At 36.6% G+C, this 26,188-nt stretch overlaps 1 protein-coding gene across 9 annotated transcripts in view; it reads left to right on the top strand.

Moving 5' to 3' along the window:
• Positions 1-25,488, top strand: part of ZFAND6 (zinc finger, AN1-type domain 6) — a 79,516-nt gene extending 54,028 nt beyond the window's left edge. For 6 of the 9 annotated variants that reach the window (XM_011938381.1, XM_011938378.1, XM_011938379.1 and 3 more), the window contains 5 exons: positions 7,764-7,934; positions 9,134-9,242; positions 10,098-10,198; positions 18,229-18,342; positions 24,587-25,488. In XM_011938381.1, coding sequence (XP_011793771.1) covers positions 7,781-7,934; positions 9,134-9,242; positions 10,098-10,198; positions 18,229-18,342; positions 24,587-24,735 — 627 coding nt within the window. In that variant the 5' untranslated portion in view covers positions 7,764-7,780 and the 3' untranslated portion in view covers positions 24,736-25,488. Of the gene's footprint in view, positions 1-2,739; positions 2,785-7,763; positions 7,935-9,133; positions 9,243-10,097; positions 10,199-18,228; positions 18,343-24,586 lie in introns of all 9 variants that reach the window. The other 3 variants (XM_011938385.1, XM_011938386.1, XM_011938387.1) reach the window with 3 other exon arrangements.
• The last annotated feature ends 700 nt before the right edge of the window (positions 25,489-26,188 follow it).

The raw sequence follows: 26,188 nt of genomic DNA, 5'->3' as shown, positions 1-26,188 counted from the left end.
AGAAAACCCAAAAAACTGCTATGCAGAGAAACTACAAAGCACAGTCAGTACAGTAGTCCAAAATGCCTGTACTTTTATCAGAGTGAATAGCATTCATCCCAAGTGTTTTGTATCAAATCATACTTTCTGATCTGCTGGCTTTATGAGCTTTGCTGGATTTTTTTGAGATGGGGTCTCGCTCTGTTGCCCAGGCTGGATTATAATGGCGTGATCTTGGCTCACTGCAACCTCTGCCTCCTGGGTTCAAGTGATTCTCCTGCCTCAGTCTCCTGAGTAGCTGGGATTACAGGCACTCGCCACCATGCCCGGCTGATTTTTATATTTTTAGTAGGGATGAGGTTTCACTGTGTTGGTCAAGCTGGTCTCGAACTCGTGACCTCATGATCTGCCTGCCTCGGCCACCCAAAGTGCTGGGATTACAGACGTGAGCCACCGCGCCTGGCGGGATTTTTTTTGTTTTAATCATCTCTGCAAAAAGGTTACTGCTGCCCCTTACTCCCTCATATCTGTTTATTATCCATGTGATAATTGGAGATCCAAAGGCTTAGAACTGGGAATTACTGTATGCAGCCAGGAAACACTAATCTCAAGCACCTATGCCAAGTTAGGTAATTCCTCTTTTGATCAGTTAATAAAAAAAAATTAGAGTGTACCATAAATTCTATTTTGCTCTCTTCTGGGATCCATTTGATACAATTGCAAAGAGAATTCACCCATTCTGAGTGGTTAGTTTTCCAGTGATCTAAAAAAAAGGCAGAATGTGGCAGGAGCTCGTCTTACCTTTGTGTAACACTTTGTGTTGCGGTGTGGTACTAGTTCAAAGTTTAATGTGCATTTTTATTTAACTAGACATGTTATATGTATTTTTTTTCTTTTCTTGAAATTATTAGTGAAGGTCCCACACTGAAAAGGCCAGAGATTACTTACAAGATCAGTCAGGTAACTACAATTAAAGGTGGTCTTGAATTGGAGAGTACAGGCTCTGCCTAATAGGGCCCTAGCGGATGGGTTTTAATTTGAGGAATGTGAGTCCAATATTGTCAGATCTTCCTATTTTTCAACAGAAGAAATCTGGAATTATGTGACATTCCCCAATTTTTGAATGCTAACAACTAATTTTTTTAAAAAGTAATAGATCCAGCCAATCAAATATGGCTGTGGGTCAGACTTAACTCAGGTTTGCTAGTTCACAACTTCTTTGGACTAATTCATCATTATAAATTATATTTTCTCCCTCTTTTTTTCAGGAGGAGGGAGAAAAAGAATGAAGTGAAAAAAGTATGCGTTTTATAACTGCCTTGGGCTGTTGGTCATTCTTGCTGAATTAACTGTTTCATTATATGAATTATGAATATTGTACTGTGAAACGTTCTTCATCCGTTTTCTCCCCTTTTCAACAGAATAACCATTTTTTTTGCCTGACATGAATACTTGTGACAATGATGGAGTGTGTTTACTCAACAAAATATTTTGTGGGATTCATGTTAGGCATAAAGAGGGTTTGAAGAAGAAACTTAAGAGTTTAGCTGGTAACAGAGTTGTATACCAGTGAAGTATTTGAGTAATGGTACAATTAAGTGCCCCGAAAGAGTGGTACAAGAAGCTTCCTTAGGAATAGAGTAGAAGAGGCTTGAGGTGGTCAGAAATGGGCCCAGAAGAAATAGAATTTAAGTTGATTTCCTGAAATAGATAGGATTATTACAAGCAGAGTACAAAGGTAGGTGGGATATACTCAAAAAGGAGCAATACGAGCTAGAAGCTTGTTTCCAGGAGTGAACATGATTTGTTTCAAACAGAGGGAAGCAAAAGACCCTCTGCTTTTACGAAGAGTAGAGTAAGAACAGTTACTGAGACTTTGCTGTGTGCCACATGCTATTTAGATGCTTTTCATATGCATTATTTAATCTGGTTAGGTAGATGATGTAAGTGCCCCTTAGGGAGTTGAAACCAGGGAAATTTAGCAACAAGTCCAAGCTTTTACAGGTAATAAAATGACAAAGCTGGGATTCCAGCTGCGGGCAACCTGACTCCAAGCCCATTCTGTTTACATACAGCGTATTTTCTAGGGAAATTAGGCTGCTCGGGTTAAATTATGTGAAACACGAATGCTAGGTTGAGTACTCCTCTCTGGGACAATTACACAAACTAAAACAGAAGTAATACGATGAGAACTGGGTGTTTTAGGAGAATTTCAATAAATGTATTAGGAGGAGGGGTAGTAAACTGTTAAAAATAACCCAGGTATGACAAGCAATGAGAACCACAGTTGGGATGGAAAATAAGAGGATGAAACATTTCAAAATAAAAATTATTGGAACATGATGACTTACCTTTAGGGAAGGAAGCACAGGAAAGTAGTTTTAATTGACATGTATATGCTGTTATACTTGAGTTTATGTTGCCATCGTTACTATTCTTTTTGTCAGAATTTTAATAATTGGTAATTAATTTTCTTTACAGTCTTAAAGCATTTAATTTTGAATTTTTAATCCTGCTAAGAACTTCCTAGGTAAAAAGACACAAAGGAAAAACAAATTTTTTCAAGAGCATGATTTTAGCTAATTAAAGCTGCATAATATGTTAAGATTGAATAAATGGAATTTAAAATGTATACTTAAATGAAAGTAATAAGAATTAATGAATGCTCAGAAAATTATAGGTTTTCAGGGATATGGTGGACTTTGACAGTTCTCTTTGCTTTTTGTTGTTGTTGTTGTTGTTGTTGTTTCTGTTTTTTAGATCAAAAGACACTGACTTAGCTGCTTACCAGATAGGGGAACTTGGGCAAGTAACTAAGTCTTTTTGAGTATCATTTTTTTTTGTTTTTTAAATAGGGATTTCAACAGCACCAACATCATAGGGTTCTTGAGAGGATTAAACGAGATACAAATAAAACAATAAAAACAGTTCCTAGCACATAGTAAACTCCAAATAACTGTTAAGTATTGTCTGGAATGTTAGAGGGAGTAATAAGTTGGAGGTTTGACTGTGAATGTTATGAACAGTCAAAAGTCACATTTTATGAATTCTATTCAATTCATAGGCTTTTGTTTATTATACCATGCTAATCATTTTTAAAATATCTGGTAGAGTGATCTTACTCCCTGTCTCTGGATTTGTGGTTTTATAATTCCACAGTGCAGCAGTTAAGGAATTGTTCTGCGTTTTCTCCCCTTATCCCTTTTCCTCCCTGACCATTTGAATGCCAGACTGATTGCCCCAAAAAGGTATAGTAGCAGAGGGAGGGAGGCAGGACTTCCAGTTTCTTCATAGCTACACCATCTGTGCCGTTACACATTCAGATAAACTAAATTACCCTTTTATGGTTTTTCGTCTTTTTCAGTCTTTCTGACTCCTCATGTAAAGGTACATTTTACGACCTAACCGATTAATGAATAAGGTTGATTCTTTTTTTTTTTTTTTAAGAATTCTGTGAGAATCCCTTTGTGCCTCTTGAGTTACGAGTATCATTGTTAATTTGATGCCGTGCAGGCAGTTTGACTTGGGAAATTGGTAGTGTTACATGTTTTCAAACTTTAATCTTAATGTTTTGAAGTAATTGTGATGAAAAGCTTAGTGGTCATATTGTACTTTCATCTATGACTTTTTGCTTGAGTTTTTATGGAAATATGGTATTTATCTCTTCTACAGTTTTGTTGCTAGCCATGTATTTATCATTATCATTGGGAAAGTTCCTTTAATTCCTCTCTTGTACTTTAATATTGTTAATAGGCGGTGTAGCATAGTTGGTGGTTTAAACCTGAGTTCCTCAGTCTTTTTTCTCTCTTTTTTCCCTAAGGAACCTTTTTAGGTTTTTTTTTTTTTTCCTAAGTGGCCCCCACCTCCAGAGATTTTAACTCCAGAGAGATATTGCACGTCTGTTTATGTATTTTATGTATATCTGTGTTTTATACAAGAGTAAGGGTTTTTGTGACCCTTTTCTCCAAAAATCAGTGTTTTCCCCCTTGAGGGGCAAACTGTCTATACTGAGAGTACATGTTTTATAGGCAGTGAATTCTCAAAATTTTGGTGTCAATATCCTGAAGGGCTTTTGTGTATAAGAGTTATATCTAGTTAAATAAATCATATTAAAAATTAAAGCTGAGAAAATATTTTAAGTACTAGTTTATTTTAAAATATTTTATGAAAAATAACCACTTTCCTCTCCCCCACACTTGTTAATGAGAAGAGTGGCGTTGTTAACACATTTTTGCAGATTTTTAAAAAAAGTCTGCCTTAATAGCAATATTTTAGTAATTGCTTTGGCATTCAATCTGTTAACAGTGTTACAAAGAAAATCTGGGCTATGTATTTGGAAAGAATATTTTAATAACATTTTCAGATAATAGAGGTTCTTTAATATTACACCAAAACTTGACGATTGATAGTTTCTTAAAGGATAGCTGCAGTGTGAAATTGAAACCATTCAAAACAAGCTTGTTGAATTTGTGGCCCCAACACAAACTCATAAACTTTCTTAAAACATTATTTATTTATTTATTAAATTTATTTATCTATCTATTTTAGCTCATCCACTTTCGTTAGTATTAGTGTATTTTATGTGTGGCCTAAGACAATTCTTCCACTGTGGCCCAGGGAAGCCAAACGATTGGACACCCCGATATAAAACTTTTTGTCCTGTTACATTAAAATTCATGGCCTTTCACTTTGAATGGATCTTCTGTTCATGAGTAATTTCTTACTATTTCTTGCTAAGCAACCAACATTGGTTGCTGAGAAAATACTGATTCACTGTCTTATGATGATATTTCAAATATTGATACCATATCAACTAATCACATTTCATTAATATCACCAGGAATCTTATCAGAAACTCTCAGAATATTGGAGATGCTTGTCAAGGTTTTTTTCACTTGACTGTTGTCTTTAATGACAAGTACTATTAGATGTTTGAAGTGATGAGTGCACTTTGTTCATTTTCAAAAATGTCTGCTGAATACTCAAGTCTTAATAACCAGTTTATTAGTCATTCTTTCAAATAAAAAACATGTTCCATGAAAAAGGCAATTCAGTCAGCTCACAACTCAAACAGTTGCACAGTGCTTTTACTTCAGTCTTCATACTGCTTTACACAACAGGAGTGCTTCATGCATGCTTCCCAGTTTGTCACGTAAAATGTTAATAAGATGTGTATTCCGGGTCGAGATTTAGTAAAATTAATAATTTTTACTGTGAGAGCATGGTGATGAAGAATTGACTGCTATTACAGTTGGGTGCCACTGCTTTGATTTGGCTCCTTGATAAGGCTTCAGGTGTTTTGTTTTTTTCCCCACAATTGCTATAGCAACATTTGTGCTCATGTCCATATGGTGAAAAAGGCAAATAACTCACTAGTATTATGAAAACAGTTTTGACCTCTGTAGGGGTATGTGAACCATACTTTGAGAATCATTGATGACTTAATAAGTGATGGAGCTGGGATTCAATCCAGGTGTTTTGTGTGTGTGTGTGTGTGTGTGTGTGTGTGTAATCCCAGCTCCATCACTTATTTATGTATTTATTTATTTAGGGACGGAGTCTTGCTCTGTTGCCCAGGCTGGGTTGCAGTGGTGTGACCCCTGCTCACTGCAACCTCCGCCTCCCTGGTTCAAGTGATTCTCCTGCCTCAGCCTCCCGAGTAGCTGGGACTACAGGCACACGCCACCACACCTGGCTAATTTTTTTGTAGTTTTAGCAGAGACGGAGTTTCACCGTGTTAGCCAGGATAGTCTCAATCTCCTGACCTCGTGATCCGCCCGCCTCAGCCTCCCAAAGTGCTGGGCTTACAAGCGTGAGCCACCGCGCCTGGCCTCCATCACTTATTAACTACATGACCTTGAGCAATTACTCTGATACCAAAATCAGATAAACATAAAAGAGAAAGCTGCAGACCAGTATTCTTCACAAAATAGGCAAAAAAGGGAAAAAACCCAAAGATGTTTGACGTTAGTATTTCTATACTGTCATTGTTATTTTTTAATTTGATGTGTGTGTGTATATATATATGTATATATATATTTTACAGGGCTGTAGAAGAAAGAGGGTTCTAAAGTAGCATTTGTAAAAAAGGAAGGTGGCAAAGATGGGATTCTGAAATGACTCGTCATCACGGAATAAGAAAGATGCTTGCCAGAATCCCAAATTGTATTCATAGGCTAAAGGTTTAACTATCCTCAACAGTTTTAGGACTTTTTTTTTTTTTTTAAGGCAAATGCTAAGTCTGCTGTCTTGTTTTGTAGTTCAGTCAAGTGCATTATTGCTCTTGATTCTGAAATATGTATAAATCCTCACTACCCATCAACGGTCTTCAGATAATGTAGGGGAAGAAAAATCTTGTTGATAACAGTAAACCGTGAATGCTTTCCTTGGGTATTTGCCAGTTCAAGGAAATTTCAGTGGCAAAACATTTTCCTTCTTTGGTTAGTCTCATTCTTCATGATCTTTGAAAATAAACTCATCTGTAATACATATACACCCATTTCAGAGTAACCTTCACTTAGGAGATTGCTGTTTTTTAATAAGAAAGAGAGCCTGTTAGTACCGTCTGTCATGTTATTCATGCCAAAGAACCAATTGCTTTATGGGAGAAATGGCATATGGGGTTCTTCTATCTGCTGTAATTGATTATTGCTTTCATGTGGTTCCCAAACAATTCCCTCAGTCCCAGCATCACTTGCCTGTCTGACTAATGCCTCTGTCCTGTTAGTTTTTAATATTTTTTAGTTTTAAATACTTAAAAAAATAAAAATTTCCACCAATTAGGCAAGAATATCTTCATTTTAGAGAATTTTATAAGTAAAGGTACAAATCAGGGAAAACACTAGCTTCACCATCCTGGGATATGTTCATTACTGTCCTTTTTGATGATTAATGGATGCTGCTTTTTTCCTAATTGGCAAAATATTGTATACACTTTTCATATTGTGCCTTTTCATTTATTATCAGTATTTCCCTCCATCAAAAAGTATTCTAAAATATTTTTGATGACAGCATAACTTTTGTCATTAATATATATCATGCTTTAAAAAAAAAACTACATACATTCTGTTATTATCAGTTTATAAAATTTATAAATACGCTGTGAAGCACATCCCTTATATTTTATTATTATTTTTCTGATTATACTCTAGTCATTTTGTTGAAGACCCTTAAAGGGGAAATGACTGGTTCAGATAGCAATATTTGTCTTTTATAGGGTTCTTGAAGTGAATTACTAACTTGCTTTCCAAAAAGATTGAACCAATTTATTATCATTTTTTTACAAGCATTCAGCCCAGTTCTCCATATCTTCACCAGACATGATACTATGTGAAATGCTTTTAAAACAGAATAAATAACACACATTAGCACATGAACTTCCAGCAAAAGTTTAAATGCTTAGAAATTAAATAGTATAACATACATCAAAACTTACAATGTATATCTCTTATTACTAGGAGGGTCCAAACTGAGCTAGACTTAATGAGTTATCCTTAACCTTCTGGGGGTAGAGTCTTCAAAACAGATTTCTTTCTCTAGGAGTTCTTTGTACTTTCTGAGCCTGTACAGACTTGCTTATGTAGAGTGGGTTGGAGATAAAAAGTTCAGTATGTGTCCTTTTGGTTTTTATATTTTCCTCTCCTTTAGCCCTATGTCTTGGGACAGTTATATAGAGTAGTTTGGTATATGTGGGTTTTTTTTCTTTATCTTATAAAGCAGATTTGGATAATGTGTGATTGGAAGTTTTATGTCTGTGTTCCTTGCTAATTTTATGTAAATTTCAGGTGTGCAACGGAGGAACATGGCTCAAGAAACTAATCACAGCCAAGTGCCTATGCTTTGTTCCACTGGCTGCGGATTTTATGGAAACCCTCGTACAAATGGCATGTGTTCAGTATGCTATAAAGAACATCTTCAAAGACAGAATAGTAGTAATGGTAGAATAAGCCCACCTGGTAAGTAATTCTAGTAAAACCCATCTGTATTCGTAATTGAAATACAAGTGGATAGTTCAGTATACCCAATACCTTTTTCTGCTCTCACATTGTATTTATATTACCATATTCATATCAGTAAAATTTCTCATTACATATTCTGATTATAATCAGTAGTGAGGAGTTAGGAATGAGTATCATCACTCATTGAAAATACTGTAAATTCATACCATAATCTTACTTGCTGTGGCTGTGGAATTCTATTACATTATGAAAATAGAGGGGACACCTCAAGTGTCTTGGAAAGTAAGGTAAGAGAGTGATAAAAGAACCTTGTTCTTTTATCTGGTGTGACTTTTACAGCCCAAGTAGTTGTTGAAAGAGTGGATTATTGATAACCACAGCTCAGTGGACTTTAGAGGAAGCTTTACTCCATTAGGAAGGTGTAGTATTGTGGATTAACTCATAGTAAGGGATATTCAACCCCAGTTCTTTAGGGTTTTTTATGCCTTTTTGTGTCAAAGGATATTCTTGGTCTTTTGTTTCAGTAGTTGTGTAAGAAGGATCATGAGAATTCTGAGTGTAAGCTTTGCAAAATAGGAAGTGTTTATTCCTTTAGGATAGTTTTCATGTAGGTTAATGCCTGCATATATAGATTTTTGTGGTTAATGAAAGTGTAGGCTATTAGTTCATTTAATATTGTATATGAGATCTTGTCTGTTTCTGTTCAAGCCAAAACCTAACAACCATTTAACTAAAACTCCAGATTTTCTTAAGGCTAAGATCAAATGAGTATAAACTGTTTCAAAATTAAATCATCATCTACATGTGTAACCTGATGTACTAAGCATAGATTTTAATTCTGAACCTATATTCTTCACTGCTGTGTCATCTTATTTAAATATCTCATTTGTACTGTAGTACTTGGAAGATGTTTTTGAATTAAAGAATTTGGGCTTGGATGCTATTCAGTCCTAAGAAATAGGAGTTTATTAATGTATACAACTTGTATATGGTTTCCTTCTTGGTTTAAAATTAACATATTTTTCACTGGCAAACCATTGAAAAAATTTTAAGTAAAAATAATGAACCAACATACTACATATTAAAAGGAAATCTCTATACTGTGTTCTGTGGAAAATGGGTTTTGATTTTTTTAGATAAGGTCTTAGACTGCTTAGCATATAGAATCACTAATAGGAAATGTGGTACTGTTACAGCAACCTCTGTCAGTAGTCTGTCTGAATCTTTACCAGTTCAATGCACAGATGGCAGTGTCCCAGAAGCCCAGTCAACGTTAGACTCTACATCTTCATCTATGCAGCCAAGGTAAGATGTAGTGTCTGAATTATAATGGGAATGCCAATAAAAACTAAAGAGTATATTCTGTGTTTGATTAATTCTAATGAGGAAAACTGTATAAAGCTACTTCTAGATTAACTGGCCTAAAATTTTATCTGTCTGATTATAACTAGTTAGAAAAAGCGATTTCTTGCTTTTACCTTGGAATCGTGGGTTATCGTTTAAGTCTTAGATTTCTTTTTCAGGCATCTTTTTGTGTCTTCTTTCTCATAATATATCCTGACCTACTCCTGAAGTCCTTTGGAAGCATGTTAAGTGAAATGTTAGTCTTATTCTGCAAGTATTACTACCTTGTATTAAAAAAAATACAGTCTTGTCACACATTATCTTTGTTTAATATCATGGTGTAGTACTCATATTTGTTTATATTGTACTGTATATATATATTTTTTAACTCTGAAGTCACATCATTTAGAAGCCTGCATACAGCAATACTGGTTTCATTTTTATTCTGCTGTTAGGAACCACTGTATTAAGTTCCTACACTATGGTTTCTTTTTTCCAATTCATGATAGGAGATGTTCAGTTTTACTATGCCGGAATATCATTTACAGCTTTGTCTTAGGGTTCTTTAAGCATGTCTTTGTCATGCTAGTTTTCATTTAGTGGATTCATGTGGTACTTGAAATACACAAAGGCAGTAAAATTCTGGTTCAAATTGGTCTCTAGTTTTAAAGCTCTATGATTATGTTGTTAAAAAAAAGTACCTCTGTGTTCTCATCTTAATCATGTACTTAGATATGTTGAACTTTTACTGTGTCACATTAGTTAATATTCATGTGTAGAGATCACCTTTTAAAATGAAATATTTTGCTTTTCTAGCTCTGTATCAAATCAGTCACTTTTATCAGAATCTGTAGCATCTTCTCAATTGGACAGTACATCTGTGGACAAAGCAGTACCTGAAACAGAAGATCTGCAGGGTTTGTATATGAGCTAGCATGTATTTTGTTATTTGAGTGTTAAAGGCCAGACGCTATCCTAGGTGCATGTATAAAAAAATTGCCAGCTTAAAATACGTAATTTTCTGTTTTCCCTATGAACACAATACTTTATATTATAAATATTTTATACATATATTATAAATACTTTGTATTTTGAAGTATTTAATTAACATGTTGGGGAGCCATTTCACACGTACGTGTAATTTTATCAACATAAACGTTGCAAATTCAAAATTTGTTTATTGTGAAAATATCATTAAATGAATGGCAGTGTTACACTGTTCTCTTTTACTATTTTGGCCGGTTCAGTCTAAATACTACTCTCTAAGAAAACTGGGGCTGCTGGTTTGAGGGGAATATCTTTTGTGTTTTGACTCATCTGAGAGACTGTGTCCATCTTGCCTGGCAGTTCTGCCCGTTCTTCCCCATGTGTGCGGTAGTCACATTCAGTTGCTTGTATTCACAGCATGGTATCTATCGTGTTCTTGCCCATGCTCTTCATATCCCCATTATGTAGCTCAAAATGATCTAGGAAGACTTGAAAATTTGTATGAGGGCTTTTGTAGTAGGGAGAGAGAACGTGGAGTAGGCCATTTAGGAGGCTATTAAATCTCTGCTTAGTTTGTATTCTAGCAGTGTGTGGAAGTAACGTGGTAATAAGGAAAGATGTCTGGAAAGATAAGCCTAATGAAGAGCAGTGTGTCATTCTACCTATGGGATGATTTACCAGTGAAACTTCATTGCACGTGGTGTTCACTTGATGGTAACAGATACATCTGCCAATCCTAGTTTAAGTTTGCTAAATGTTTAACTTAGGCCAAGCACAGTGGCTTGTGCCTATAGTTCTACCTACTTGAGAGACTGAGGCAGGAGGATTGCTTGAGTCTGGGAGTTTGAGACTAGCCTGGACAACAAAAAATTAGCCAGGTGAGGTGGCACATACCTATAGTCACAACTACTCAGGAAGCTGAGATGGGAGGATTGCTTGAGCCCAGGAATTCCAGGCTGCAGTAAGCCATGATCATGCCACTGCACTCCAGCCTGGGTGGGCGCCAGAGCACATCCCCCACCCCCGGTCTCAAAGAATTAAATAAATTTAAATAAGCTAGGTAATTCCTCTTGCTTTTTTTCCCCATACCCAGCAAATACTTGACCCAATTTGCTTGTTTGTGTAGATTTTGCTGTAATGAAAGAATATACTGTGTGGTCAACATAAATATTCTATTCCATCTAGCATATTGTGATGAATTCATAAGTGTTTTAAGTGAATAATTTTTATTTCTTAGTTACATCAAAACATTTAAGGAAGGGCAGAAATGAGGAATATTTTTAAAGAAATAAGGAAAAGACTTGTCATGGTAGCTCATGCCTATAATCCTAGCACTTGGGGAGGCTGAGGTGGGCGGATTGCCTGAGCTCAGGAGTTCAAGCTCAGCTTGGGCAATAAGGGAAAACCCCGTCTCTACAAAAAATACAAAAAATTAGCTGGGCGTGGTGGCACACACCTGTAGTCCCAGCTTTTCGGGAGGCTGAGGCATGAGAATTGCTTGAACTGGGAGGCGGAGGTTACAGTGATCCAGGATCATGCCACCGCCCTCCAGCCTGGGCGACAGAGTAAGACTCTCAGTAAATAAATGAATAAGAAATCTCAAGATTTAGTTATTTACCAGACATAGAAAATAAGACAAGGGTATTGTCAAAGCTTTCAGTTTTATCATAGTGGCAGCGGTGTAGTTGCTTTTTAGACAGGGAAGCTGAATAAGGTGATTTGGTTAGACAAAGTTTTAGGTATAGTGAGTTTCAAATGATCAAATTTCAAAGTTGAAAAAAGCTCATTTGGAGATTGTATAGATAGTAGGTATTTAAGTGTGTGTAGTAGTCGGTATTATGCCTGAAATTTAGAAGCCCTTGTCATAGGTTGAAAAATGAAGAGTTTAAACACAAGGGAGTAAGCAGGAGGATGAGCCAGCAAAGGAGCCGAGGAAGAAACCATCTAGATCCTGGTTAGTTTTGGGTCATAGTTGCCGAAGGATAATTTCAAGAAGCAAAGATTACATGGCAGTTTTGAGCAGTTTTGACAGTGATAGGAAGGAAGAAAACAGGATGCTAATCATGAAGATGTTCTTTATGTCTTATGATAGAACAAATTTTAAAATGTTGGCGGTGAAAAAAATGTATAAAGCTTAAGAATACAATAGTACTTACAGAAGTCTGACAAAGAATAAAGGTCATAGATTGGCAGACTATCATAATACATATGAAGTATTTTTATACCATTTGTGTATAAAAGTGTTTTTATTTCCATTTGTGGTGTATGGAAAACAATACCGTTTTCTCCACTTAGCCCTGAGTATATCACTTCAAAAGGTGGTCCTGATGCCGTATTAGGAGAAATTGTATAGGCCCCATTTTTCGTACATGATTTGAATGATTTTTAGGTTAAAAAGTACTTAGGTACTTTTTAAAGGTACTTACAAGTTAATACTGTAAAAAAAAGATGACTTTTAGGTTAAAAAGAAAACTGATTGAAGCATTTTGATACACTCTAAAATTGTTGTAGAATATGCTTAAATTTGGTCAACCTCTTAGTCCCTCAGATCTTGAGTCATAGTAGAAAAATACTGAATTTGGATTCATAAGTTCTGTTTTCCTGTCTTGATATGCCTGCTTAACTTCACTGAGCCTTACTTTCATTACTCTTAAAAGAGAATGGTAAGTATGTCCCTCTTACCGGGTATTAAAAGATACTGAGATAATGGAGGTTGGATGAGCTTTGTAAGCTGCAGAAGGTATTCTTTATATTGCCCAAGTGATTTGGGAGTTGTAGGAGGCCTAGAGTAAGAGAATTTTGAAGCTTTCCAACACTAGAATGATGTCATATGTTAAGCTGGTAAGGTCTACATCACTGAAGCATTCTAGGAAAAATGAGTTGATGTTAGAGAACGTATAGAGGGGAATTCTGTGCTAAGTGGCAGGATGAACTAGAATTCTCAGGCTCTTTCCTACTCTGAGGGTTTCTGACTTTATACAAAGTTGAACTGTCAAATCATTGGTTCGAGAAATCAGAGGGGGAACAGTCTCTTTGGACTGATTTAGGAAGGCTGTATAGGTTTAAAAAATCAGGCAGTTCTTCTGATTCTAAAGAATGAGTGAGAATAGCCAAAGCTATCTTAAAAAAGAACAAAGTTGGAGGACTAACAATTACTGGCTTCAAAATTGAATACACGCTACAGTAATCAAGACTGTGTTGTACCAGCATGAGGATAGTCATAAAGGTAAGTGGAATAGAATTGAGAGTCCAGAAATAAACTCTTATTATATTTATGGGCAATTGACTTTCAACAGTGGTGCCAAAATCATTTGATGGGAAAAGAATAATCTTTTAAACAAATGATTCAGGAACAACCTCATATTCACATTCAAAAGAATGAATTGGACTCCTGCCTCATACCATATGCAAAAATTCACCCGAAATACATCAAAGACCTAAAACAAATATAAGAGAACTATAAAACTCTTAAAACAGGTATAAATTTTTGTGATCTTGGTTTAGGCAGTGGTTTCTTAGATATGACACCTTAACCACAAGCAACCAAAGAAAAGATAGATAAATTGAGCTACATCAAAATAAAGATTTTCACTTAAAAGAGTGGAAAAACAGCTAGGCGCAGTGATTTATGCCTGTAATCCCAGCACGTTGGGAGGCCAAGGTGGGCAGATCACTTGAGCTCAAGAGTTTGAGACCAGCCTGGGCAACATGGCAAAACCCCGTCTGTACAAAAAATAGCCAAGTGTGGTGGTGCTCGCTTGTAGTCCCAGCTACTGGGGAGGGAGGCTGAAGTGGGAGGATCCCTTGAGCCTGGGATGTTGAGGCCTCAGTGAACTGTTAACGCACCACTGCACTTCAGCCTGGGTGACAGAACGAGACCCTCTCTCAAAAAATAAGATTGAAAAACCAGCCTATAGAATGAGAGAAAAATACTTGCAAATCATATATGTGATAAGAATACATAAAGAAATAATTACAATTCAACAATAGAAAACCCATTTTAAAAATAAGCAAAGGATTTGAATGGACATTTCTCCAGAAAATATATACAAGTTTCCGATAAACACATTGAAAGATGCTCAGCAGGGCCGGGCACAGTGGGTCACATCTGTAATCCCAGCACTTTGGGAGGCCGAGGCAGGCGGATCACCTGTAGTCAGGAGTTGGAGACCAGCCTGGCCAACATGGTAAAACCCCATCTCTACTAAAAATGTGAAAATTAGCTGGGCGTGATGGCATGTGCCTGTAGTCCCAGATACTTGTGAGGCTGAGGCAGAGGAGAATTGCTTGAACCTGGGAGGTGGAGGTTGCAGTGATCTGAGATTGTGCCACTGCACTCCAGCCTGTGCAACAGAGCAAGACTCCATCTCCAAAAAAAAAAAAAAAAAATGCTCAACATCATCAAATATTAGGGAAATGGAAGTCATAAGGCACCACTTCATACCCACTCACATGGCTCTAATCAATGACTAAGTATTGTCAAGGATGTAGAAAAATTGGAGCCCTCCTGCCTTGGTGGGGGTATCAAATGGTGCCAGATAACTCTGGAAAACAATCTGCTAGCTCCACAAAAAATTAAAAAGAATTGTTATATGACCCAGCATTTTGCTCTTGATTCCCGGGAGAATTGAAAACGTATGTCCACACAAAAACTTGCACACAAATGTTCGTAGCAGCATTATCCGTAATAAATAGAAACTACTCAGATGGCTGTAAATAGATGATTGGATAAAAAAAATGTGGTATATCCGTATAGTAGAATATTCAGCCACAAAGAGGAAGGATATTCTGATACATGCCACAGCATGAATGATCCTTGAAAATATGCTGAATAAAGGAAGCTAGGTACAAAAGGCTACATGTTGTATGACTTTATTTATATAGAATGTCTAAAATAGGCTAGTCATACAGAAAGATTAGTGGTTGCCAGAAACTGTGGGAAGTGGGGAGTAATTGCTAATGAGTAGAGTTTTCCTTTAATGTGACTTAAATGTTCTGAAAGTAGATAGTGGTGATGGTTTTATAACCTTGTGAATATAATAAAAACCACTGAATTGTATACTTTTTAAAGGGTGAATTTTATGGTATGTGAACTATATTTCCTCACCACCCCAAGACAGCTTTTGCTGGAGGATAACTTGTGAGTGCAAATGCATATAGGTAGGAAAAATGAAATTTGAGAAAGAGTGAAAAGACCCATTGCTGAAGTGGTCAGTTCAGGCAGTTATATGTTGAAACTAAAGCTAGAAAGGTTGTTTAGAATTTGATAAGGTATTCTTTGGTCTTAAAACTCACATAAAAACTGAGGAAACTGGATAATTTCTGGGAATCATAGACTTTTGAAAATAGTACTATATCATCTTGTCCGTGAATTCATTTGGTTGGTGACTGTTGAAATTCAGGTTGTCAGCTATTAGTTTCAGGTAAGCTGAGGTTACCTTAGCCTCATGGGTATATAATCAACATTTATTGGTCCCACATTTTAGCTGTAGCATATAAGCTTTTAGATCGCCTTCCGATCCTTCACTATAAAGACTGTGCATTTGCCTCAGTTAAAAAGAAACCATTCGCCGCCTTTGGGGCTTTAGGGTTAAAACTGTGAAATGTCTTTTGAGATATGCAGTAGCATTTGTATGTGTAGAAGATAGATGTATTTTCACTTCTCCATTTCCAGTTCCCATTCAAATTTGTGTCTCAGTAGTTAAACCAGTTTTGTTAAAACTATAATCTTGTGATAGTGTTACTGCCATTAAATGGGTCTTTTTGAATATCAGACTGTTTTTGGAGAACAGGTTAGATATTATGGCTTATAGATTTCAAAACCAATAAATACAATAGGTTCATTTCTGATTGAAATTAAGCTGTTTTTTAGTTTATATGCATAGCCAGATAGGCTTATCTGATACTGTTGTAGGAGCTGGAGATAAACAGTAAACAAGACACTCAGCCCCTGCCCTCTCGGAGCTTACATTCTGGGCATGTTTATTCATTGAAAATAAAAGGTTTGATGTGTCTGTATTCTGTTTCAAAAATAATATGTTCTTCACAGGGTATTACTAGAACTGTCTCCTGTCTGGTTTCAGCATGTCTGAGTGGAGTAACATGCTATAGAGTTTGTCATTAGCACACATTTACTTGTTTGTGGTATTTGCCTTTTGTCATCTTTTGTTAAAATATGAGATAATGATGTTAACATAAGCAGGTTAGAATCACAGTAAATGTCTGAGCATGTATTATGTGTCGTTCACTGTGATGGGACTGAAGATTCAGATGGGGAATAAGGTAACCATCCTTCTTCTCAACGGCCTTACAGTGTAGTTGGGGAAATGAGGCACATATAGGTAAGTAATTCAGTTCAACAGATACTTATTGTTGAGTGCCTGCTATGTGGTTGGAAACACTGGGATAGGCACTGATAATGGGATAAATAGGACAGATGTCTCCTGTCAAAGAATTCAAAGTTAAACCAGGTTAAGCCAGTGAGGGAATTTTAATATGAAAAGTGCTATACATAGTAGGGTTTCCCACCCCAAAGTTGTGGGAGAGGCAGTGGAGGAAGAGCTGATTATATAAGCTTAAACAAGAAAAACAAGTTAGAGTTAGCCTGGTAAAAAGAGGGACAGAAGGGGCATAGAAAGAGTATTTTGTATGGAAAGCACAACTTACCCAAGAGCCCAGAGGCAAGAGAGTTTGATATGTCCAGGGAAACTGGAAGTACTTCCGTATGGCTGAATCATGGAGTACCATTGAGGAATAGTGAGAGATGAGGCTAGAGAAAGAAGGATGAAGAAAATCATGAAAGACCTCTGGGAGTTAGTTGGGAGCCATTGAAGAATTCTAAACATCACAGGGAACACCATTAGATTTTCACTTAAGGCACATGATTGGGTGCAATGTGTGAAGCATGGATTGAAGAGGGAACTCGTGAGGTACCCGGTGTTTGGAAAAGGTGTTAAGGAAAATCAGAGTGAGAAACTACAGAGAATTGAGACAAGGAAAGGGTATTTGACCTTGATCTTGAAAAAGAAGAGGACCTAGATCAAATGGGGAAAAAAAGGAACCCCTTTGGAATAGATTATAAGAAGTGTGAGCAAAGGTACATGGCATATTCCCAGTGTAGATTAATGGAGAGTGGATTCCTGGGGAAAGTCTAGCTAGTGATGAAACTGAAGAGGTTAAGAATTTGATCCATGGCAAATTCCACCATTTTAGAGCAACATGACATGTCTGCAAGGTCATATTACATGATTCTGACTCTGGCAGCAGCGTTTATGAGGGCCAGAGTGGTTAGCAACGGGAGGGAGTCATGTTAAGATTTCAGAGTAGTAATTTAACCCAAATCTTTGTAAATCTGGCTTTGGTTTCCATACATAAATGCATCAACTTACTATCTTACAACATTTTAAAGCTTCTTTGCTTCAATTTGCCTTATTTCTAACATTTAAAGTGCTTTATGTGAAACATTCTGGGAACTTTAAACATACTTAATATTCCACAGAATCTTGGTTTCACCTTTTCCCTCCTTGTTCTCTGAGAAACCTATGTCATTCTGACCCCGAACAATATTAAGAAGTATGCATATGGCTATTTTCTTGCACACTCCCTTAGAATATTCAAGTAGTATTTGTTTATGTGCCTTTTATTGATTAAATGTGTAGTTACTAGAAAAATTAGAAAATACAGTTAAAACCTAAAGAAGAAAGTATAAAACCACTGTTAATATATCATTACATGTTCTAGATTATTTTCTAGATAGAAATGCGTTATTTTATCCATTTTCTATACATAAATTTAACAAAAAGGGGTCATATTTTTGTAAACAACTTTGTAATTAAATGACTAGTTTCCTGTGCTAGTTAATTCCTCAGTATCCTCTGAATAATAGGCTAGGGAGGGTGAGATGAGGAATAGCAAAATCTTACAGAATAATTAAATTTTGCCACCTTCCTATTTTTGTCAGCTTCAGTATCAGACACGGCACAGCAGCCATCTGAAGAGCAAAGCAAGTCTCTTGAAAAACCAAAACAAAAAAAGAATCGCTGTTTCATGTGCAGGAAGAAAGTGGGACTTACTGGTAAGGACCTAAATCAAATGTTTAAAATTAAGATACTGTTTTATAATAATGCATAGCTTACTATTATTGACTTCAATTAAGATTGTTCCTGTTCCCTTGAGAGCTAATACTGGATATACTTCAGCTTCTGAATTTTCTTAAGGAAATAAAAATAGCTTTGATTGTACACCTAAAAGTGAAATGAATAGCTTTTAAAAAAAAAAAAGGGTTTATTTCAGTTGAATTTAGAAATATTAGACAAGTAAGGTTAGTGTGCCAGATTCTGTGAAAGGTCAAAGATGTGGCTCCTGCTTTCAAGGAGAGAATATTTTGAAGTACTTAGTAAACTGGAAGTACTTTCTGTATATAAAATAGGGCTAACCATACATTGTTGTGTGGGTTCAGTGAGTTAAGACATGTAAGCAGTTAGCCCAGCCCAGTGCTGCCACACAGTAAGTAATCAATATATGTTGGCTACTGTAACATAGCTATCAGATGCAGATGGTGATGGGAGGGAGAAAGAAATGTTCAAAAGCATTTAGCAAAGAAAGTACATGAAGTGCAGTCAGATTGCTCTGGGAATTCAGGGATGAGAGTAACTAATTTACAATTAAAAATGGTGGTTCTTAGAGGCCCAGCAAGGAAAGGATCATGAAGGCAGAATGTTTCAGCGTGTCTTGAACAGTGAGTAGGACCTATAACTGATGGAAATAGGGGCATTTCAGGCAGAAAGAATAACTTGAAGAAAATGAATAGGGCATGTGCAGGAACCACAAATAGGGGAATGTTGCTGAATAGCACATAGTATGTGAACAAGAGTGTTGTGTACTGCAATCCAACAGGAATAAAGAAATAAGACTAAAAACATATACAGTTGACCCTTGAACAACATGGGACTGTTGTAGGGGTCCACTTATAGTTTTTTCTAATATATTGGAAAATTTTTTGGAGATTTGCAGCAATTGGAAAAAACTCACAGATGAACTGTATAGCCTAGAAATACATGTTTTTATTAAGAAAAGTTAAACAAGTCTTGAATGTGTAAAACGTGTAGATACTTATGTGTTTTATCATTTGCTACCACAAAATATGCACAAATCTTAAAAAAATTAAAATTTTATCAAAACTTGCTTATACAAATGCAGATCATACATGAAGCCATTCAGTCAAAAAATGTAAACACATGTAAAGCAGTATTAAGCAAGAGTGGCAAAAAGTTACTGTAGTATATATTGTACTTCTCTAATAATTTCATAGCCACCTCCTATTGCTGTTGCAGTGAGTTCAGGTGCTGCAAGTATCCACTTAAAATGCCATGCATTTTAATCGTCACCGATCACCTCTGTTTCAGCAGTTTGTCTCTGTAGTAAATTGCCTACCACAGTAAAAGGTAATCTCTTGTGGTTCTCATGTATTTTTCATCATGTTTAATACCATACTGTAAACTTTGAATAATACCATAAGACTCGTACAAAGTGCCACTAGTGATACTGGAAGTGCTCCCAAGAAGAAGAGAAAAGTCTGACATTACAAGAAAAAGTTGAATTGCTTGGTATGTACCATAGATCAATGTCTGCAGCTGCTATTCTGCCATTTCAAGAAAAAATGAATGATGTCTGCCATTTCAGTATAAATGAATTCAGTGTAAGGACTGTTGTTTAAAAAAAAAAGGAAATTTGTGAAGCCGTCTCTGCAGCTATGCCAACAGGCACAAAAACCTTGTACTTTTTTATGCAATACCTTTTTATTTTGTATTGACAATGCAGCTTTTATGTGGGTGCAGGATTGCTATAAAGAAAGGCATACTATGATTCAAGAAAAAGTGAAGTCATTACGTGACAACTTTTGGATTCTAAAACTGGAGACTTCAATGCCAGCAAAGGATAGTTTGATTTTTTTTTTTTTTTTGAAATGGAGTCTTGCTCTATCATCCAGACTGGAGTGCAGTGGCACTATCTTAGCTCACTGCAACCTCTGCCTCCTGGGTTCAAGCAGTTCTCCTGCCCCACCCTCCCAAGTAGTGTGATTACAGGTTGTGCGTCACCATGCCTGGCTAATTTTTGTATTTCTTTAGTAGAGACAGGGTTCCACGACATTGGCCAGGCTGGTCTCAAACTCCTGACCTCAGGTGATCTGCCCACCTCAGCCTCCCAAAGTGCTGGGATTATAGATTGGAACTGCCGCACCTGGCTGGTTTGGTAATTTTAGAAAAAGGTTTGGCTTAAAAAAAGTCAAGATAACAGGAGAAACAGCTTCTGCCAAAAAAGAGGCAGCAGGTTCCCAAACTACATTAAGAACGTTTCCAAACTATATAAAGTTGTTGGAGAAAGAGTATCTGCCTGAACAGGTTTTTAATGCAGACAAAAGTGCCCTATTCTGAAAGAAAAAGGTCACAAAGACGTTTATAAAGAAGAAAGAAAAGTGAATACTAGTACTTAAGGCAGGAAGAGATAGTCTAACTTTACTGTTTTGCACAAATGCAATTGGGTTTATGATCAGGACTGCCCTTACCTATAAAGCTGCTAACCCGAGTCTTGAAGGGAAAAAGATAAACACCAGCGGGGCCAGTCTTTTGGTTATACAACAAACAATATGAACCCTAACAATATGAACCCTTTCTCATAATTGGTTACATTAATGTTTTGTCCCTGAAATCAGAAAGTACCTTGCCAGTGAGGGACTGCCTTTCAAAGTTGTTGGGTTTTGTTGTGTTTTTTTTGTTTGTTTTTGAGATGGAGTTTCACTCTTGTCTCCCAGGCTGGAGTGCAGTGGCGCAATCTCTGCTCTCTGCAGCCTCCTCCTCCTGGGTTCAAGCGATTCTCCTGCCTCAGCCTCTCTGGTAGTTGGGATTACAGGCATACTCCACCATGCCCAACTAATTTCTTTGTATCTTTAGTAGAGATAGGGTTTCACCCTGTTGGCCAAGGTGGTCCCAAACTCCTGATCTCAGGTGATCCATCCACCTCAGCCTCCCAAAGTGCTGGGATTACAGGCATGAGCCACAGCTCCTGGCCTAAAGTTGTTTTGATATTGGACAGTTGCCCCTGGCCACCCAGAACCTCATGAGTTCAGCACTGAAGGTGTCGAAGTGATATGCTTGCCCCCAGAGAAGCATCTCTAATTCAGTCGCTACGTCAGGGGTCATAAAGACCTTTCAGGCTCATTACACATGGTACTCTATGGAAAAGATTGTCAGTGCTACGGAAGAGAACCCCAATAGAAGATACCATTATTGTTTAGAAAAAGATGTGAAAGCTATCAAGGCTGAAACAAATTCTTGCAGGAGAAAACTGTGTCCAGATGTTGTGCATGACTTCACAGTATGGAAATCATGGTAGAGATTGTGGATATGGCAAGAAAGGTTGGGGGTTAAGGATTTCAAGATAGGGATCTTGGAGACATTCCGGAGCTAATAGACACCAGACCAGAAGAATTAACAGAAGATGACTTGATGGAGATGCCTGCTTCCAAACCACTGCCAGACAGTGAGGAAGAAGACATAGGAAAAGCAGTGCCAGAAAACAAGTTGATGCTAGACAGTCTGACAGAAGGGGTCTGATTATTCAAGACTGCTTTTCACTTCTTTTGCAACATGGGCTCTTCGGTGATACGAGAACTAAAACTAAAGCCAAATGGTAGAAAAAGGATGTCGGTACCATGTAGAAACATTTTTAGAGAAACAAAAAAGCAGAAAAGTCAGAAATTACATTGTATTTCCATAAAGTTACACCAAGTATGTCTGCGTCTCCAGCCTCCCCTTTTACCTTCTCCACTTCTGCTAACCCTGAGACAGCAAGACCAACCCCTCTTCTACCTGTTCAATGTGAAGACAAGGATGAAGTCTTTTATGATGATCGACTTTCACTTAATGAATAGTAAATATGTTTTCTCCTCGTGATTTTCTTAATAACATTTCCTTTTCTCTAGCTTACTCTGTTATTAGAATACATTATATATTAATAATACAACATACAAATATATAACACAAAATATATGTTAGTCGACTATTTATGTTACCAGTAAAGCTTCTGGTTAATAGGCTATTAATAGCTCAAGTTTTGGGGAAACATAAAATTATACATGGATTTTTGACTTGTAGAGGGGTCTGCATGCCTAAACCTGACATCCTTCAAGGATCAACTGTGCTGTAGTTAGTTGGAAACTAGTTGCAGCTATAGATAGTTAAAATGTATTATTGACCATGTGCCAGGCATTGTGCTGAATACATTGCATAAAAATTGAACTTACAGAAAACAGTAGGTAAGATTTTCAGCGGAGCTTTGCTTTAGGAAGATTATTTCTGGTTAAGGAATGGGTTGGAGATGAAAAAGAAAGGAAGTTAGAGTTTAATATCAAAGATACTTCAAGATCAGGCATAGTGGCTCACTCCTGTAATCCCAGCACTTTGGGAGGCCAAGGTAAGAGGATTGCATGAGGCCAGGAGTTCGAGCCCAGCCTGGGCAACATAATGAGACCTCATCTTTAAAAGAGAAAATTTAAAAAGATGTTTCAGATTTACCCATACCTTAGCACATGTATATTTAAAGAATACAAATATGGCCCAGTACAGTGACTCACACCTGTATTCCCAGCACTGGGAGGCCAAGGCAGGAGGATCACCTGAGGCCAGGAGTTCAAGACCAGCCTGGACTACATAGTGAGACTCAGTCTCTTACAAAAAAATTTAAAAATTAGCTGAGCATGATGGCATGTACCTGTAGTCCCAGCTACTCAGAAGGCTGAGGTGGGAGGATTGCTTGAGCCCAGGAGGTTGAGGCTGCAGTGAGCTATGATTGCACCACTTCATACTAGCCTGAGTGATAGAGTGAGACCCTGTGTCAAAAAAAAAATGTGTGTGTGTATATATATATAGCCCCCAGAGAAGCAATATATATAAGCAATATATATACACTATATATACATATAAGACATTTAAAAATATATGTATTTAATATTAAAGATAGCCTTTCTAGGGCTGGGCGCAGTGGCTCATGCCTGTAATCCCAGTACTTCGGGAGGCTGAGGCAGGCAGATCACAAGGTCAGGAGACCTAGACCATCCTGGGCAACATGGTGAAACCCAGTCTCTACTAAAAATACAAAAATTAGCTGAGTGTGGTGGCGTGCACCTGTAATCCCAGCTACTCAGGAGGCTGAGGCAGGAGAATGGCTTCAACCCAGGAGGCGGAGATTGTGGTGAGCTGAGATCGTGCCACTGCACTCCAGCCTGGCAACAAAGTGAGACTCCGTCTCAAAAAGAAAAAAAAAAAAAAGCCTTTGTAAATCTCACAAACCCTCAGACTTCATGATTAGAAGGGTGAGATTTAGTAATTTTCATCTTGTCCAATTTGTCAGTCTAATACGTTTGTTGTTTACTTCATTTTTAATTCATTATTATTAAGTTACAAATATGTCTTTGAAGTTAAAAATGTGGCAATGGAGGTTAACATCAAATATTAGTGTTTAAAATATTGATTCCTGTGCTCCATTTCCAACAATTGTATCATACCATAAAATTCTAATTTGGGTGATTAGGACCAGTTTTTATATAAAGACTGGCCGCACCCATTACATCTTGATTTTGGCTTTAACTCCAGGCATTTTCTTAAAATTAAGTAGCATTTATTGTGTGTTTTACCATATGTTCAGCATTAAATTCATTACTCATTTAATCCTTACTTATTATTATTCCAAAATTACAGATGTAGAAACTCAGGCTAAGAGAGGCGAATTTGCCTTCATTATTAGTCAGTAGATTCACACTGACGCAGTCAGATTCTAGATCCCATGCTCTTTACTTCTCAACTGCAGTACAGTTCACATCTCCATTGGAGGTTAGCAGAGTAAAGCAAATATTGAAGCTGTGTTCTTTGTTAACAGTTCTTTCAGAGGCATTATTTGATCTTTCTTAAATAAATGCCATGACTGCCTTCTGACAGTGGGCTTATTCTCACATTGTAGTGTCTGGATTTGAAAAATGTTCTACATTTTCAACCTAGCAACTGTGTTTTTGTTAAGAAGTAATTGTTGCCATATCACAGGTGAAGAAACCAGCTCAGAGGAGACTTGCACTGGGGCAAACCTACGTTTGTAGATAGGAACAAGAAATGAAGCTCTCAGATAGTGAATAAGAATGTAGTTTGTGAGACAGTGTATTTAGAATGATTCTTTAGTTTACATTGCTGCCCTAAATATATTGTGCTGTTCAGTATTAAGTGTGCCGAAGACCTTAATCAACTCATGTATGTGTATTACTCCATTTTCAGGGTTTGAATGCCGGTGTGGAAATGTTTACTGTGGTGTACACCGTTACTCAGATGTACACAATTGCTCTTACAATTACAAAGCTGATGCTGCTGAGAAAATCAGAAAAGAAAATCCAGTAGTTGTTGGCGAAAAGATCCAAAAGATTTGAACTCCTGCTGGAATACAAAATCCTTGAGCATCTGCAAACTAAAAATTGACTTGAGGTTTTTTTTTTCCTAGTCATTGGGAATGTAGAGCAGTGTGTCTTGCATGTCATCGGAAGAATAGATTTTTGTTTTGGTTTTGTTTTGAAAATGACTCTGAACATTTATTTCCATTGCAGTTTCTGTGGCTGAGAAGACTTAAACTTTACAAGTATTATCCTTTTAAGATCATTTTAATTTTAGTTGAGTGCAGAGGGCTTTTATAACAAATGTGCAGAAATTTTGGAGGGCTGTGATTTTTCCAGTATTAAACATGCATGCATTAATCTTGCAGTTTATTTTCTCATTGTGTATGTATATATCGCTTTTCTCTGCAGCACGATTTCTCTTTTGATAATGCCCTTTAGGGCACAACTAGTTATCGGTAACTGAATGTATCTTAATCATTATGGCTGCTTCTGTTTTTTCATTAACAAAGGTTATTCATATGTTAGCATATAGTTTCTTTGCACCCACTATTTATGTCTGAATCATTTGTCACAAGAGAGTGTGTGCTGATGAGATTCTAAGTTTGTGTGTTTAAGCTTTTTTTTGAGCGAGGGAAGAAAAAGCTGTATGCATTTCATTGCTGTCTACAGGTTTCTTTCAGATTATGTTCATGGGTTTGTGTATACAATATGAAGAATGATCTGAAGTAATTGTGCTGTATTTATGTTTATTCACCAGTCTTTGATTAAATAAAAAGGAAAACCAGAATGCTCCCTTGTATTACTTTTTCTCTTATTCTTTCTGGTAGTTAATTTTATTTTTTGGTCTTTTAGTTTTCTGCTTTCCTCATTTTGTAAGAGAACTACCATTATTTGTCTCGCATCTATTTGTGACTAAGCTAATGATCATAAGTTGTAATTTTGTATTCCTCTGAATTGAAGACCTCAGCATATCTTCAAAGGCAAGCACTCCTCTGTTACTTAAATGTATTTTTTAGTCCTTGTCTGATTCCCTTTTCTACACTGTCATACTGAATTAACATCTAATAGAAGCTTTTTCTTGTAGGATTAGAGAAGTTTTAAGAGTATAATTCAAGCTGCAGGGCAATTGTAGAATTGTGGAGTAGAAAGACCCTGTGAAAGATCATTTGTCCTATGGTTTTCAAATGTGTCTGGTAGCCAAACATTTTTAAACATGAAATGTCATATGAAACAGATGAAGGCAATAATTTACAGTATAAGTTTCTCAGTTTAAAATTATTGGCATGTTCTATTTAAATAAACAATGGTTTATCAAAATCTGTAAATTGATCACATTAACAGATTATAAAGAGAATAAACTGTTACAACTATCTTAATAGATTCAGGTAAAGTAATAGAATTTAACACCCATTCGTGATAAGAAAAATTAAACTTGATAAATTAAGACTGAAAGGAATTTCCTTAAGCTGATAGTTCTGTGTGAAATAAA

This window comes from Colobus angolensis, unplaced genomic scaffold (genome assembly GCF_000951035.1).
Source record: "Colobus angolensis palliatus isolate OR3802 unplaced genomic scaffold, Cang.pa_1.0 Scaffold172, whole genome shotgun sequence".
Taxonomy (NCBI): Eukaryota; Metazoa; Chordata; class Mammalia; order Primates; family Cercopithecidae; genus Colobus; species Colobus angolensis.
Note: the sequence above shows the minus strand (reverse complement) of the source record. Positions and strands in the feature narration are given on the sequence as shown.